Raw genomic sequence first — 16387 nt, 5'->3', positions numbered from 1 at the left:
TTTATCAGATACTTCTATGAGACAACACCTTGTAGCAGTAACAACTGTACTATACACAAATATTGGAATTTAAAATATAGATTAGTATCACTGAAGCACACTTGGCAAAGTCCTTTAAAATAGCAGTCTAGCATCAGCATCTGGAGGTTTAGAGAACTGATGCAGCTATCGTACTAGGAACGATGCAAAGCAACAAAAGGAGTCTTTTCAAGTCTACAGTGAGGAAACTCCACAGCACCAATCCCCAAAGACAAATCAACTTCTTTTCCTTGACTTTCATGTCAAGGATTTCCAGAGAAAACATGTGCACGTACATAAGTATAGATGTGAAAAGTAAATAATTTTTATTTCTGTATTTTATTGAACACGTACATGCACCACCCTTCATACCACACCTTTGGTTGAAAGGCCTTTGAAACGTTTTGGTCTGCCATCCAAAACAAATCACAAAATACTGTGAAGACTGTACGTACGTGCTTTAGAAACTGTTGTAAAAATACAAATCTGCTAATAGATAGGAGCGGCTTTGCTGGTTTCTGGGAAATTTAGCCTCTCTTTCTTCCCCAGAAGAGTTTTAAACAAGTTCAGATGAGGGGGTAGAGGAGCAATGGAAAAAAAGAGGTGTTGCTAGTTTCTTACGTAAACAAACAATTTTATTAAGTGACTTTCAATAAACCAGCTGCTAGACATTTGCTCTGTATCATCACCACTTGCAAAGTGCTGAGATTTGGCTCTCCATAGGCAGGTTTCAAAAAAAAAAAAAGCCAAGATTGAGAGGCAGACTGTTTTGAAGCACTGAACTGTAAATAGTGCGCACGTGCTGCTTGACACTTCAGTGTTAAACTACAATGCAGCACCTGGAGAAGTAGCGTTTCATTTCGGTTCTCCTAACATGACTTTTTAAAAATTGTTTCCTTCAGTCACAACACAGAACAGGAGAGTAAGAAATCAGGAAAGCTGTACTTCAGAAGCATAAGAAATACGAGTTTGTGTATGAGACATGCAAACCCCAAAGCATTAAATCAGATTTCATAATTATTTCCGACACGCGAGAACCACCACAATCGTTACCCTGAGAAGCCAGCAGCAGCAAGGTGGTCTGCGCTTCCTGCAGGTGACAAAACAACCTCAGCTCTTACCCATGTTCAAAATTTAGTCAACATCTCCATCTCAAGAAGGACCAACTTTATGTCTACGCAGTCACAAAGGTATTATGGACTCCAGAATGGACGTGGCAAACCCCAACCACGTTACAACCGAGGTGGTCTAAACATACGCTGTATTCACGTTCCATAAACCCCTGTAACTATAACTATTTACTTTTACAATCAAAACCTCCCTTCTTTACTGTTTCATCTTTAGTTTTTTATATATTACTACTAACAACATATACATGGACTTCAAACTAAATGCTGCAAAATAAACATTCCCCCCTGTACACCTGGTATCCTCCTTGATGTAGGTCAAGCCGGCAACTATACCTTGAACACTGATGGAGTATATAAATACTAATAACGCACGTGGCCATTCAGCTGTTTGGACCATAAAAGAGATTTTTACCGCTAATCTTAAGCAACAATGTTCTAAGTTTCTTTGTTTATCAGAAATAAATGGGGCCAGCCTTAATGTATAGGCACGCCTGCTGGCTGCAAATACTGCCTCGCACAGGGCTGTGATCCTTCCACTGGAAGCCTTTGGGATTAATGCTGTGACCACTACGCTAACGGTAAATTCTGAGTATTTAAATCCTGAACATAATATATACTTATCATCTCCAAAGTCCCTATTGAACGTGCACTGTCACTGGTGTTTCACTAAATTACTACTGTAATTATTTGTGAAAATTTCACAATGACTAGGAAGACTGTCGTCTGCAGTTGACATTACTATTTTGGAACCAAAAGAAACAATAAAAAAGGAAAGGTATTATTTTTAAGAAAACAGAACCTTCAGTATGCCTTCAAACAATTCTACAATCAGAGGGCTGGAGTTCATCATCTTTATTTTGAGGGCTAACATCAACAGAGGTCAGTATTTAGTGCACCATTTCTTGAAAAGAGATGTAACTTCATGTTTGTGATTGACACTTCAAACTAAAGCATTCACAGCTCAGAATGTTTGCACCTTTTTATGAAAACAAGGTCAATGCTACTTTTGTTTAGTAATTAAGACAGATATTTACTAAAAACTGCTACTTATAGACACAGCAAGAGACTGCAAAGCAGGTCCAAACTGAAAGGAGCTTAATCACAGAAACATTTTAAACTCAATAAAATTAACAGTAAGTGATAAATACTACAGTCTATCCTAATCATTTCTACCATAATGATCAGGTACTTTTTTTTTCCCTTTCTTTCTTTCTTAACACAATTACTTATTGTGGAAAAGAGCCATTTGTCAGGTCTTTAGGAAAAGCGCAGAAATCCTCCACCTGCAATACAACTGTTGGGAGCATTACTCAAGTGATGATCCGGTAATTAAAGTTGATTCAAAGATGATCACAGAAATGGAAATATGAGTAAAAACAGAGAAAAAGCCTTTAACATACATGTCCTAGCTTCATTTATAAACCACATCAAGGCCATGACAGTTTCCAGTTCCCTAAATGTCCACAACTCTCTAAGCTTCTACATTTCAATTCTTCAATAAAATGGGAAATATTTCCCTACAGCCTACTACATTAAAATTATGAAAGAATTGGATATTAAAATACTAGCGGAGGCAAAAAGTATTTTTAAGAAATAGGCATCCAAATTTCACAAAGAGATCCTGTTGAGATCTACTCCTGGTAAAAGTGCTGTGTAAAGTCATCATGACCTTTTCTTTCTCTTCCATGTAACTTCTTCAGGAACAAATAGATGCAGATTTTTTTTCCAGATTTTTTTTTTTTCTGTTGTATTCAACTCAGTCTGTAGTGTGACAAATTGTAATATAACTACACCTCTTTATTTCCTATTCCTTTACTTAAAGTAAGAGATAAGAACCTCAGAGATTTAGCCTATTTGCAACCCACTCTCATGACACATTTTATGCAACCAAACTGAAGGGATTAGAGTAATAACCTTTCCCCCTAAGTAATTACACAGAAGCTTTTAAAGAATACTTTGTCATTATACAAACGCAGTTTAAATGACATTCTAGTAAAACCCTCGGAGCACTTCCTATATAGTGACTTTCACTATCAGGTAATGCCTATGACATGCATTGCTAAACTAAACATAAAACTGATATCTACAAGCCAGCACCAATAGTCATGAGTATCAGAGCTATTCAATTCTTTTGCAAAAATTTGTTTTTGACAGATACTTCTACCATAAATTTCAGAAGAAAAAAAAAACACCTTCCATAAACTATCTAAACCCCTATTCAGTATTAAAACTCTGGCAACACTATGTTTTTTGAAGTGAAAAATACTTTAGTAATGTGGATTTTACTATTCCACGCAATGCCTCAAACCACTTTCATTATGCATCTGTGTGGATATGTTTGAAACTGCCATAGCGCTGTTTGCTGTCACACCACTGAAAAAAGAATAATAATAATAAAACCACCCACTAAAATGCCTGCCACTTCCCTTACTATGTGTCTGCAGCTGACTAGCTACTCAAGATATAATCCGGTGGCCATTTCTGTATCAAAGTGCCTTCAGATCAAAGTACTTTATGAGAAATCACTGATTCACCCACTAGATTCTGAGCTGCACTTCCACCAGTCGTTTCTATTGAAGACTGTGAACTGTATTTTCACCCATCTCAAGGAAGATAAGGTTGTTTTCTAAAGGTTTACTGTGTGTGCCTTAGCTCGTAATTGCTTAATCTGATTCCACAAATAGTCAAAGAAAAACAGCAAAATGAAATATTTTCACATAAGACATTGGATCTTATGAATTCATATTATTAGCAAGAGATTGTTAAAAGGACTAATTTTTGCAGCAATGGGGGGAAAAAAGCAACATAAGGAAGCCATCCATTTCTGACAAAAAATGTTACTGCTTGTTATGTATTACTTACGTATATAAGCATATACATCTAAAAATCTTAATAATTTCCAGAAACGTTGGTACTAAATTAATGGCTTGGTTTGCAGAAAGTCAGCCTTGCAGGATTAGCAGTCCCTCTATAATGGGCACACGAGCCTGTTCTTAGCAGTCACGTGCACCGACACATCTGTGATCAGAGACGTACAGATGCAAGACTGAGGTTTTGCACCACAGTTGAAATCTGAAAGAACTGGCCAGCAGAATATATGCTGGGCTTAGGCTAGGGCACTATATTTCTGTAAATACAGTATTTTTAACCTTTAGGAGCACAAATGCACCCTGATGACTCTGCTAACCTCTGACCCCATCCAGACAAAAAACATGGATGAAACCTAATTTTTTTTCGTATTCAATTACAAAAGAATTACTTACTAGCATTACTAATTCCATTACAAAATCTTAACATTAACCCCAAATCATTGCTATGAAACAACCAAAAGAATAGCAGCATAGATTCATTATTAAAGAGTAACCTATATCTAAAATCAAAACATTTCCTGTTTTAAATTAGGAGAGTGATATATCATTTCATGTGAGACATCACAACATTTTAAACACTCTGAATCAAAGCAATAAAATAAAACAAAAGCATAACAATAAAAAAATAAAAAAAGCAAAATAAAAGCATAACAGAAGCAGAGTGCCATATGGAATTGAACCTGGGAAAAGTACTCCACAATATGAGTGGAAGTAGCTTAGAAGACACTTTGAAAACCAGGGATAGTAATCGCCCACTGTAGGGGAAATAGCCTAGACGTGCTTTTAACCTGTCATGCAGTCTCCAGGGGTCCTTTGATCTCAGAGGCTGACCCATCCTCAGTTTTGGCCAAAGGAACCTCTCAAAGCACAAGGTTGGGACTGGCCTCTTCCAGCATCATCTTGATTTGCGGGCACTGATGCACCCACCAGTAAACTGGGCTCTTGAAACTTTGGTTTTTCAAACCCTTACTCTAACCCAAATGTTAAACCTAAGCTTAAATATAGCTAGGGAATACCCGAAATAAACGAGGACCTCCTCAACTATCTACAAGAGCTTCTCAGCGCGGTGCTGCTCATTCAAAGTAAGTTCAAAATCCACAGCGCACTAACCCGCTTTACAAACACCTGCCTCAAGTGCAGCAGCACCGTGTTTACTCTGCATTGGGAGCATCTGCATGGGGAAAAAATTCTGAGCAGCCAACGGACTGTAAAGTCAGGCTTGTTTTATTAACATCATTTAGCACAAACTGACAAGTTCTTTGAAAGACATGGAAGATAATTAATGCAACCACATTATCAATGAATCAGACTTCAAAATACTATAAGATTAAGTTTACCTGATATCAATTCAATCTCCCTAGAATTATAAAATTCAGTGCAAAGAATTGAAGGATTAAAAGCTAGAATTTTTATTAATGTCTCTAGTGATCTAAGATAGCCCCATTTTTGCCAAATACCTCAGATTACGGAAATAAAGGAGACTTCAGCCCTGTGACTTTTATTGAAGTCTCTTCACAATGCCTCTGTCAGCCTAGGTAAGATATTTAACTGAGTAGCTTTAGCAAATAACTTCTGGTTTGTTTCAGAATAATCTGTTTTCCCTAGATAGTACTTCCCTAATTTTTAATTTAATCCCTAATTGAATCCCTAATTTAAACTGGATAAACGTATGAAAATAATATTTTACATAATCAAAAATGGAAGCAGCATCAGAAGAGTCAATTTTGTCACATGTGCATCTACTTATGTAAACCACTCCCCTACTCAGAAAACATCAAACTTGTTGCATCCTGATCAGTTTTTAAATATACAACGTCAGCAAAAAAGCTGTTCCAAGTTCGTTAATGCTGCAGACCATTTCTCCAAGCCTTAGCTACATTTGAAAAACAAGTTTTCACACAAAATAGGGTGGTATCAAAGAGGAAAAATCCACATTAAAGTCGTAATGTATGGACATTAAAATAATCACAAATATCATATACTAAATCAAATTAAAATACCATTTAAATAAATACATCTTTCGAATTTTAGAATAGTCCAAAGCAATCAGTCTTTAGTTTGGGTTGTTTCCCTACTATGTATCCATTCAAAATTGAAGCCAGTTTGATTTATTTGACCGGCAAGGCCAGCTGACATCACTGATTCTGGTTTATTCCTGACACTTGAAAGTCAACAGATTTGGGTGGCTTGGTTCTTGCTTTACTTTTTTAGTTTTTATGGCTGACTAGAACCCTGAAGATGCAGCTTTACAACGGGAAGACAACCCAGAAAAATTACAGGAAGGCAGTCAGATGAGGCGAAGCAGAAGTTTATCTAATAAATTTGACTAAAAAATTGGGGATGATTCAACAATTATTCCATACTCACTTACTTCAAAGCTTCTTCCAGTTTGCGAATTTTCTTTTGAGCATCTCCTCTTTCTTTATCAAGATCATTCTGGATGTCTTGAATCTACCATTTGAAGGAAAGAATACCACATTTCAGCTAAAACAAAGTCTGATTTTTTTTTTAAAAAAAGTATGTTATTTTAAATTATAAAAACTATTGATTTTGCATTTCTTTCGCACTGATGTAGATAACAGTGAAATGCAAAAACAACAATTAACAGAGAGATGAAGTATGAGAATAGTCAATAGAGCTATTTTTCTTCTGAAAATGAACACTATTCTCTATAATTAAGAAATATTAGTAATTACATTAAAAGGAACTTGATTTTCCATAGATAAACACAGAAATCATATAGAAATCTGCCTAAAATAATGACATATATTCTGTGGTGCACAGTTCCTACTTAGCAATTTGTGAACACCCGAAGTGAACTACTTATCAATTATTACAAAAATAAAGATACTAAACATAATGATAGTAAATAATATTACTTCAGAATAATACATACTCAAGCATTAACTAGCTGAGGGTAGGTGCTCCTAAGAAAAGTAAAAATTTGAGGAAAAGTAGTTTACTACTAACGAATTCCTGACCCAATGAAATCAAACCAGAGTGCTTCAATCATTATATAAAACTTTTCATTCCTCTATTTTGCATCGAGACATTAAAAATGCCATTTGGAAATGTGGGGGTACGGCACTCTTCTGTAAGCGCACAAGTTACAAACCCACAAAAAGCACACAGACACCTCTAAAATGACAGAGCATCTTCGCTAACCATTATTATTCCATAGTAAACTGTGACCCTATGCGGTTAAAACACAGAGTAAATCCAGAAGAATCATCTGTCACTCCAATGGATGTGGCAAGAACTCAATCCCAGGGCAACCCAAAAGCCTACAGAAAAAAGCTGCCCCCATCCCCTTCTCATCTGTTCCCCAGATCAGCATCAGTCTACGTGCTCACTTCGAACAACCTTGCAGTGTAAAACCAGTCTGCACCACGAAACGTGCCCTCAGTGCGCCGCGCAGGATCGCTACTGCCCAGCATCACGGGGCCTCGCACCTCCCCATTCTCCTCCGCTCCACCACGCTGCTCATCGCTCGTCCTTTCCATCGCCCCAAGCAAACTGCACATTTCCAAGTCATCTCCTCCGTGCAACTGCCATCACAGCAGGCAATACCTATACACGTATATTTTAAGACATTTGCACACAGAAGTGGGACAGACTTCTTACATAAATCTCCTAAAAATATTCAGCTGCAAAAAAACGTTGAGTCCCTTTAATTACCCTCTAAATGTTTGGAGGTTTTCACAGTATATTTTAGTTATTTAGATTTGAAATACTATTTAAAATCCCATTAGTATTCAATCAATGCAGAATGAAAATAGCAGCTTTGAAGACCTCACAAGGATCATATTCTAGGAATCTGAGAAATTGCTTGTCTCCCTATAAAGCCATACACTCACAAAAAACGCTGAACAAAATCTGACTCCCACTTCCTAAATTCACTAACCAGGAGTAAGACATTGTTATGAAGAATTCTTTTCTCTAGTACTTCTGGATCAAGAAAGAAATTTGGCAGCTTCCCACGCACGGTCCAAACCACGGGTCTTCACAACAGGTTTTGCCAAAGGCAGAATAGGTACAAGAGTTTGTTTTGCTTTTAGGATTGCTCAAGTAAGTGTGGCAATGTGACGTACTGAGCATGTTTCTCTTTACCAGATGGGGAGCACAGGAAATCCTTCATTCACCTATAATAATTTGCAGCGTTACATGCTATTAAGTCACTACAATAAAGAAAAACATGTTTTAATAAGTGTATCGTCAGAAGCATAAGAGTATACACCCATGAAAAAACAAATTTAGGGATTCTCTACTGTAAGCAGTTCCACGTAGGTGTATATTACATGGAAGTCTGAATACTTAGTAGGTTTGAAGGAGCCTCCAAACCGATGGGCCGTCTATCAGAAGGTAAAGAAGGTATTGCCAAACCCGGTAAAATTACATATATTTAACAGCTGGCTTCAGAATGGCTCTCAGGAATAATCTGTCACTGTTCTTAGGCTTTGCTGAATGTTTGGAAAACAAGCGGTAGATTATTTATAAAAAGCAGGTGTTTCCTTTGCTTGTAAAACCATTTAGCCTAACTGGTTCCTGATTCAGCAGATAAGCACATTTAATCAAACAGTGACATTTAGGGTTACTACCTATTATTTGTTTGATGTTTAAATATCCTAGGAGGCAATAGCCACTGTAGACTAATAAAGATTATCAGATAATGGGCAGGTTCTTAGGCGAACAGATTGTACCAGACTTCACGATTCCTCTACTTTAAAGCAAGCTTTTTTTAGTACTTTATGGGCCAATCTATGCTATTTTATGGATTTATATCCATAGATTGTTCACGTGTAGGTTTTTTTTCTCCCACTTTCTCAAAGATTTGATTTCAAAAACCAAGTTACAACAAAATTTATGAATAGGAAAATTGCTGTAAAGTTACCTATTAAAAATAAGGGGTTTACTTTCTTGTTTACTGAAAGAGTTACAGCTCCACTATCTGTGCTTACTGGTGCAGTGTGATTGCTGGCATGCTCTTGGGTCCATGCTAAGTAGCATTCTCCCATACGATCCTCAAACCTCACTCAAGATCCACACAGGAGAGGCACCACAGCAGAAAGGTAATACAGATGCATCCACCTCACCGACAGGGATCGTAGTCTAATAGTGTAGATGGGAGCCGTGTGATGGCATTTGGACCTGGTGCCTGGAAACATTGCCAGCCACATCTAATCTGGACTCATCTGCAGGGGAAGGGATGTATTGCCATAAACCAATGCCCACTATACTTCAACAGCTAAAAGATATCTGAACTATGCCAATATATTTTTTCTTTTGACCTGCAACACTGTTCCAGTCCTAGGCTTTTCTTGAGGCCAACATTCATAAAATACATGACTTGTCTAAAAAGACAAATGTAGGCTAGGATTAGACCAAAACATCTCTTTGAATAAATAAGTATTTGACTTCAAGTCAGCAGAAGGCACTAACTCAAACCAAAAACTCACTACAATTCATGTTGCAAACACTATTACCAAGTGACAAGTAGCTGTGATCACATTTCATTATTTTATGTTACGAATTTGCCACATTTGGAAATGACATATTTGAGTAACACATCCTTTCAATTAAATAGGCATCTAACGCACCCTCTTACCAAACACTGCATGAGTTGAACATATAACATCACAAAAATGGAAGTTTAATTTGAAATCGATTGATGTTTAAAGTCTAAAAGCGTAGACAGTATTTGCACAGTGCTTTAAGATGAAGTGGTTTTGATGAAAATTACATTTTATTAATTTAAGCTTCTAATGTAAAAACAGTGCATGTTGACAACATATAGAGAACATATCCAAATCGTGAAGAAGTAAAGAATAAAGACACACGGGGGAAAAAAAGAAGTATGGAAGAACATATGAACACTGACAACAGGTCAGGCTAAGCTCAGTTTAGTTCATTATCTTTTTCCTTTAATAGCACTTAACATCGGATGCCAACAAAAGAAAGGTATGCAAACAGGGCAGGCTTACAGTGCTCTCCCAGCCCCCATCATTTGGCAACAGGCTCCTAGAATCAGAAGCAACATCTGTGTACCTAAATATCTGTACTTAAAATCTTGTCTGAATTTGTCCAATTATTTTTCCAACTTCTGTGGAATGCTTTGATTCCAAAATCTATTTCTTTGGGGATTTCAGAATTTAAACTTATACCTTCTGTATGCTTAGTGACATGGTTTAGCGATGGTCTTGGCAGTCCTGGGTTAACCAACTTTTAGGTTGGACTTGATGATCTCAAAGGTCTTTTCCAACCTAAATGATTCTATGATTTTATGTATACAGTAAGATTGGAAATGTGCGTAAGATGGTATATTTTCCTGAAAACATTACCTGTTTTTCATATACATGCTCCAAATGAAGTTTTTCCTGTTGAAGCTTGTATTCTTGATCCTGCAAAGAGACTTGTATTCTAAATAAACAAATTCCATTTTTCTTTCATTTCAAAGTAGTCATTAAACACACACACGTGCTATTATACAGAGTGGTCGATAAAAATTAAAAATCCACTTCATATCACCGTTGAGGAATTCTCTGACATACAAAAAAATTCAACCAAAGGAAAAAATATCTACATATAAGAAAACTATCGCAAAAGTCAGGATTCATGTTTTCTAAAGCGAAAAAGCAACTTGTTCTCCTGAGCTATTAAAATGCCATTCTGTACTACATCAGCTGTGAAATGAAAGACATGAGGAGGAAAAGTAGATGCCAAAACTCAGACAGGATTGATACATGATACAGATGTGGAACTCATTACCCTGAGATAGAAGGATTAATTTAAATTCCTAAAGATGGAATATTGACCCGAACTGTTGAGTAGCAACAGAAATAAAAACCATTTTGAAACATACTTAAGAATTGTTTACGGTTTAGGAAAAGAAAAAGATACTTATAAATCTTTGACATGCTTCTCTAAATCCACTGGTACACGTTTATACTGTTTTAACATGTGAATTACAACAAATGATCAAAATGTTCCTGTGAAAATTCTGCTCTTATCCATAAAGTGATCACTTTTAGTCATCCTTTTTAAACCAACCTTTAAGCATAGTGTGACACTTTACATATTTCTATGAATAAAATGCATATAAAGATGCATGTTTTCCATGTGTGTATTTTAGTATAGCTATCTAAACATTCAGGGCACCAGAAGCAGTAAAAAGGGCTGGTCATTCTTGACTAAGAAATTCAGGGCTCACCTTCAGCTGTTGCTGTCTTTGATGTTCTAAATCTTGTAACTGTTGCTTTAATTGAGACAGACTATGCTGTAATTCTTCAGTTGCATCAGATGCCTGTAGGGATTTAATGGGAAAAGGAATTTTTGTGTTGCATTCTTCATTAGCTCTACAGATACATCTTTTGTGTACTTAAATTTATTTCTCAAAGGTGCCTGGAAATCAGAAAAATTATCAACGTGGAGAAAAAACTTGTGTGAGTTTACAACTCTGGATATGTCACTTCTATCTGGTGAACTTAGAAATGTTAACAAAAACACCAAAAAATAACTAATAATAAAAAGAACCTCGGCACTACCCACTGAAAGAAAGAAAACTACCTTGTAAATTAAATGGAGTATCATCAAAGATCCCGGAATTCCAGTAAACCAACTCAAAAGCCCCAATTTGTCCTACCCCTCTAGAGGATTAGCAGATGGTATTTAAAACATGAGCCTTTTATACAATTATTTAACTTGAAATTAAATATGTACTATATATCTACCTATGCATCAATGTAGGTATCAACCTGATAAGATATTTTTACAGAAAGAAACCAAAATTATTACATTTTGGGTGGATTTTTTAAATAATCTCATAAACACACAAATATTTAACATAATATTCCATACTAAGAGGCCTGCAAGACAGTTTGTTTCTGGAAAATATATTTTCCCCTCATTAAAGAGGCCTTTCAAAAACAGTAAGTCTTTAAGGTCCTCTGGTATCCAGAATTTTTACAGAAGCATAAACAGAGTATCAATTACACCTTATCTGAATCAGCTATGGAAATACCACTTTTATGTACACACACACCCGCCAGAATAACCAGGCAACTTTGGGTGATTTTTCAGTTAAATTTGGAAATGAGTAATTAAATCACAATTTTTTAAAAAAAATGTATGCATGAGTAACTTGGGAACAAAACATCTCCTTGGACTTATCCATAAGCATTACATTTATATTGATGAGGCCACTTTAAAAACACACACTTTAATGCCTATGATATGTGGAAGCATACCTTAGCTGCAGAGAGAGCATGTTCCTGCTTCATAAAATTTATATCAACATCGTATTTACTTTGTAGTTGCTGAATGTTCTCCTCATATTCTTGTATAATACGGTCCTTGTCTTTCTGAAGTGAGCTGTGCCTACAAGTAGTAAGCAAACAGAATATGGAAATTGCTTTCAAATTTTGGCATCTTACCTGCTCAGTATCAATTCTACAGAGCATGCAAGCCTGCCTGTACCACGTGCTCTCTGTAACAGAATGAAACGCTCATAAATAATGGAAAGGTGACATACTCCTTACAATGGCCATTTGGGTCAGTTCCACAATGACTTTTACATCAATTAATACATTTTCATGACAAATTTTCTAATGCCAATCATCACTTATTAAGCTCTTGAAATAAAATTAACATTGTTTGCTTTCAGAAATTCCATATTCGTCAGTGTTAAAACCAGTAACCGCTATTTAATTACCTCGCTTTCATCTCTTGAAGTTCCGAGCGTACTGCCTGGTAACGTTGTTCTGCATCAGTTTTTTCTTGAGATAATTTTTCACGCTGTAAATTACTATTTTCAGCTTCAACAGTCAACTGCTGGACACGAGCCTCTAGTTTTTTGACTGTCTGGTTCTAAAAGAATAGGTCATCATTGAGAAAACACCAGAATAAACTAGGGTATACCCCTGTTGTTATTCAGTAGCCCAGAGCACCAAGATTCTTTGGTGGCCCAGAACCACAACAGTTACCATAGCAAAGCTGTCATCAATCGTGACAGTAACTTCTATGTTGTATAAAAAAAATAAAATCTTAAAAATATGGATGTCTATTTCCACAGCCCCAAAGTAACATGTCTTCTCCCTTAAGCAAAAAAATATATGCAACAAATTTCTGAACTATGAAACTTTTAAAATGGGAGAGAAAAGATATTTCTATGGAAAACTGTAATGGATGTTAATACAAGTGAAGCATTTTTAAAACTTCCATTAACCAAGAAACATGTTATCGCTAGCAATATATACAACCTGCAGGTGAGAGAGTATTTGAGGAAAAAAACTTTATATATAAAAAGGTTCTACTGATCATTATGGTCATGAGCAGCCATAAAAGTCACCCAGAAAACATTAAACTGTATAGCCTCCAGTGAAGTCCGTAGCTCTTCCATGCTAAACACTCTTCTGAGTACTTTTACAACCATCATGCGTTTACGGACACAAAAATATTTATCAAATTCCTAATCTAAAACAAAGGAACTTGGGTTGCTAAAGAATTATAGATTCTACACAATTGCCTTTTATGTGCACGCTTTGGCAAAACGACATCCAAGCATGCAAACAGTAAGGCACAGTAATGACTGCTATGGATTTGGAGGGTGTAAGAAGAATGTTATTACACAAATGCTACAGTAACAGTGTAAATGCTGTCTAGTTGTGTTTCAAATCAATTAGCAAATATTAACTAAATAATTCACCAATAACTTTCTAAGGTAATTAATTACTGGAAAATAGAGACACACAGAAAGGGAAAGAGCTGTGCACAGGAATATAGCAAACCCGTATCAGGACTCAGAGCGCATTCCTCGGGTTTCTGCTGGTATATCTTTCCTTAACGCACTTCCCCATATAATTTTTTTAGTTACAGTGATTTCCTTTCAACAAATTACAAACAGCTATCAAAAGTTGTATCTTTTTCCTAGAACTTCATCTCCTAAACAATTCTGAAAATGAGCAGAATGAGAACAAGCAGGTAGCATGCGACTACTCTACTACTTCCCATTCTTCCCTAAATTTATGTTAATATGCATGGAAATGACAGAACTCCTCAGGAGGCTGGAGTCAAAAAATAAAACACAGCTGTCCTTCCAGGATGTATGTATCATAGTTATTTTTGGATGAACAAAGCTCCCAAGATGAGGGAAGTGGAACAGTATTTTCACCCTCTGTTAAAGTAAAATAAAAACTCAAAACATCTGCCATCACAAGTCAGCGCCCCAACTGTCACAGGATTATTAAATGAGCCTGGACTAATGCAAGAAGCTCACAGAGCCAGAACGGTCACCTGAACTTTGTCAACTGGCTTAAGATATTTCATGAACATAGTACACGAAACTCTTCCATCGCTGCAAAGCCAGCTGCACAGAACAGAGGTGTTTTGGGGGGTGTTTTTAGGTTTGGGGGGTGTGTGTTGGGGTTTTCTTAAGAAAAAAAAGAAACACAGGAAAAACAAAAAAAACCCCAACCCTACATACCTAACGTATCACCACATATGTAATTCCCCCCTGGCCCTCCACCCCTTCAAGGAAGTTAATAATTGTTCAATCCACAAAACCCTACTTATCAGTTCTACGGTATTAGTTAAATTGTTCAGCTAATTTCACTTGCTAACAGCAATGGCATTCTTGACAACGTGAAACTCTGAACAAGGAAACTCTGAAATGCCAACAAAAAAGCCAACAAAAATCAGGAGAGAGAAAGAAAGAGAGAGAAAAGAAGAAAACTAATTTCCAGTGACAGTCTAGTCTTTCATCTTAAGCCGTGCCTTGAACTCTACCTTGTTTAATTATTAAATCAGAAGCTGCTCAGCAAGATCTGTCTGGTTTTGATGGTTCTTAAATTCAATCTTGCTGACAGACTGTGTCCATTTTTCTCTGTATTTACTGTTACCTATGACATGATCTGAATGCTAATTTTTAAATTCAACATTCGTTAATAAAGGAATAAATTTTGTTTGACATTGTCTTTTCACTCATTTGATTTTCTTCATACCTCATCCTGATAAAAAGTACATCTTTCTTGAGGATGCTTGCTAATTTTTAGCTTTTTGCATCATTTATATAGTGGGCACAAAATCCAGATTACACCTGCTTATACGCTTCTAATTATTCTAGTAAAAATGCAATAAATGAGATTAATACAATAATTATTTTTAAAATCCCTTTCATCTGATCTTTAATCTAACAGAAGCATTTGATCTTCTGAAGAGGAGGTGGGTAAGAAGTCACATGTATCTATGAAAATGTACTATATAATGTACATATAAATAATATAAATAAATACATATAAATAATATAAATAAATACATGTACTATATAAAACCTTTTGTATAGTCTAGAAACCTACAGAGACAAGAGTTCTGCTAACTTGAATGAAAAACAGTGAGAAATGCTAGGAGCAGTCCTTAATACAAATATATGTCTGTGCAATATTCGCTGAAGGGCTGCACTTTGATGAATTTTATCTGGTGGAAAAATCCTTGGCTGGACAGGCTTCCAGGACACTGTCCTCTCCCAAGACACAACTACTGCATTGCACCATCAAAAACATTTCTCAGCCCAACTGAATTTACGTAGGCTTTTGCACAAACGCATGAGATTTGAATATTGCAAGAGACACTTGTTATCGTGACGTATTTACAAAAAACTTACAGTTGACTTTATCTGTTCCATATAATCTTCCCCCATTTTGCTAAGACAAGCATTGGTGTCCTCAACCAGTTCCTGTATATCTTCTGTGTGCTTCTTCTGAATATTGAACTTCTCCTTTTCCATTTCAGCCACAGCATTGTGAAGCTGCATCATAAAACATTACAAAATAATAAATGGCATATAAAACTAGCATTTATAAGTATTATATTATTACAGCATATAAACAGAATAACTGAAAAGCACAGGCCACGTTTCTGTCCTCTATAAAAGAACGGGATCGTTGTCTTGCTAAATAGGTCTACTATGACTCTACAAAGCATTAATTTAGAGGTGTAAGTAAATTAAAAATGTAGAGGGCATAACTTAATCCATAAAGCATGCTAAAACACATACGTATTTTTGACACACTTTGATATTCCATTTCTTTACATATTCACGCTGAACGCCAATAATTGTTGCATAAAATTAATGAATTTCTATCACAGAAACACTAATACTCCCTCCAGACACTTACACTGCCAGTTTAGCTGCCTCTCAGTTTGTAAGAAGCTGCAGAGCCTTGACTATCTACTTGTCTAACAAAAGGATTATTTGTGTCATTACTAACCCTTGATTTATATTCTGAAAACCAGTGGCCTCTCTAGTTAAGCAGCCTCAAATTGCAATTTTCCATCTATACAATAGTAAAGAATAATGTCACATCAAATTAGCACACA

General features: G+C 36.1%; 1 protein-coding gene across 4 annotated transcripts in view; it reads right to left on the bottom strand.

Annotated features, from left to right (window-relative positions):
- The window catches only part of CEP112 (centrosomal protein 112), a 171775-nt gene that overhangs the window by 116138 nt on the left and 39250 nt on the right, over positions 1-16387 (bottom strand). For all 4 annotated transcript variants that reach the window (XM_040582028.1, XM_040582024.1, XM_040582027.1 and 1 more), the window contains 6 exons: positions 15672-15815; positions 12726-12880; positions 12262-12391; positions 11226-11318; positions 10357-10416; positions 6390-6469 (listed from right to left, as the gene is read on the bottom strand). In XM_040582028.1, coding sequence (XP_040437962.1) covers positions 6390-6469; positions 10357-10416; positions 11226-11318; positions 12262-12391; positions 12726-12880; positions 15672-15815 — 662 coding nt within the window. The remainder of the gene's footprint in view (positions 1-6389; positions 6470-10356; positions 10417-11225; positions 11319-12261; positions 12392-12725; positions 12881-15671; positions 15816-16387) is intronic.

Source organism: Falco naumanni, chromosome 1 (assembly GCF_017639655.2).
Source record: "Falco naumanni isolate bFalNau1 chromosome 1, bFalNau1.pat, whole genome shotgun sequence".
NCBI classification, from domain to species: domain Eukaryota; kingdom Metazoa; phylum Chordata; class Aves; order Falconiformes; family Falconidae; genus Falco; species Falco naumanni.
Note: the sequence above shows the minus strand (reverse complement) of the source record. Positions and strands in the feature narration are given on the sequence as shown.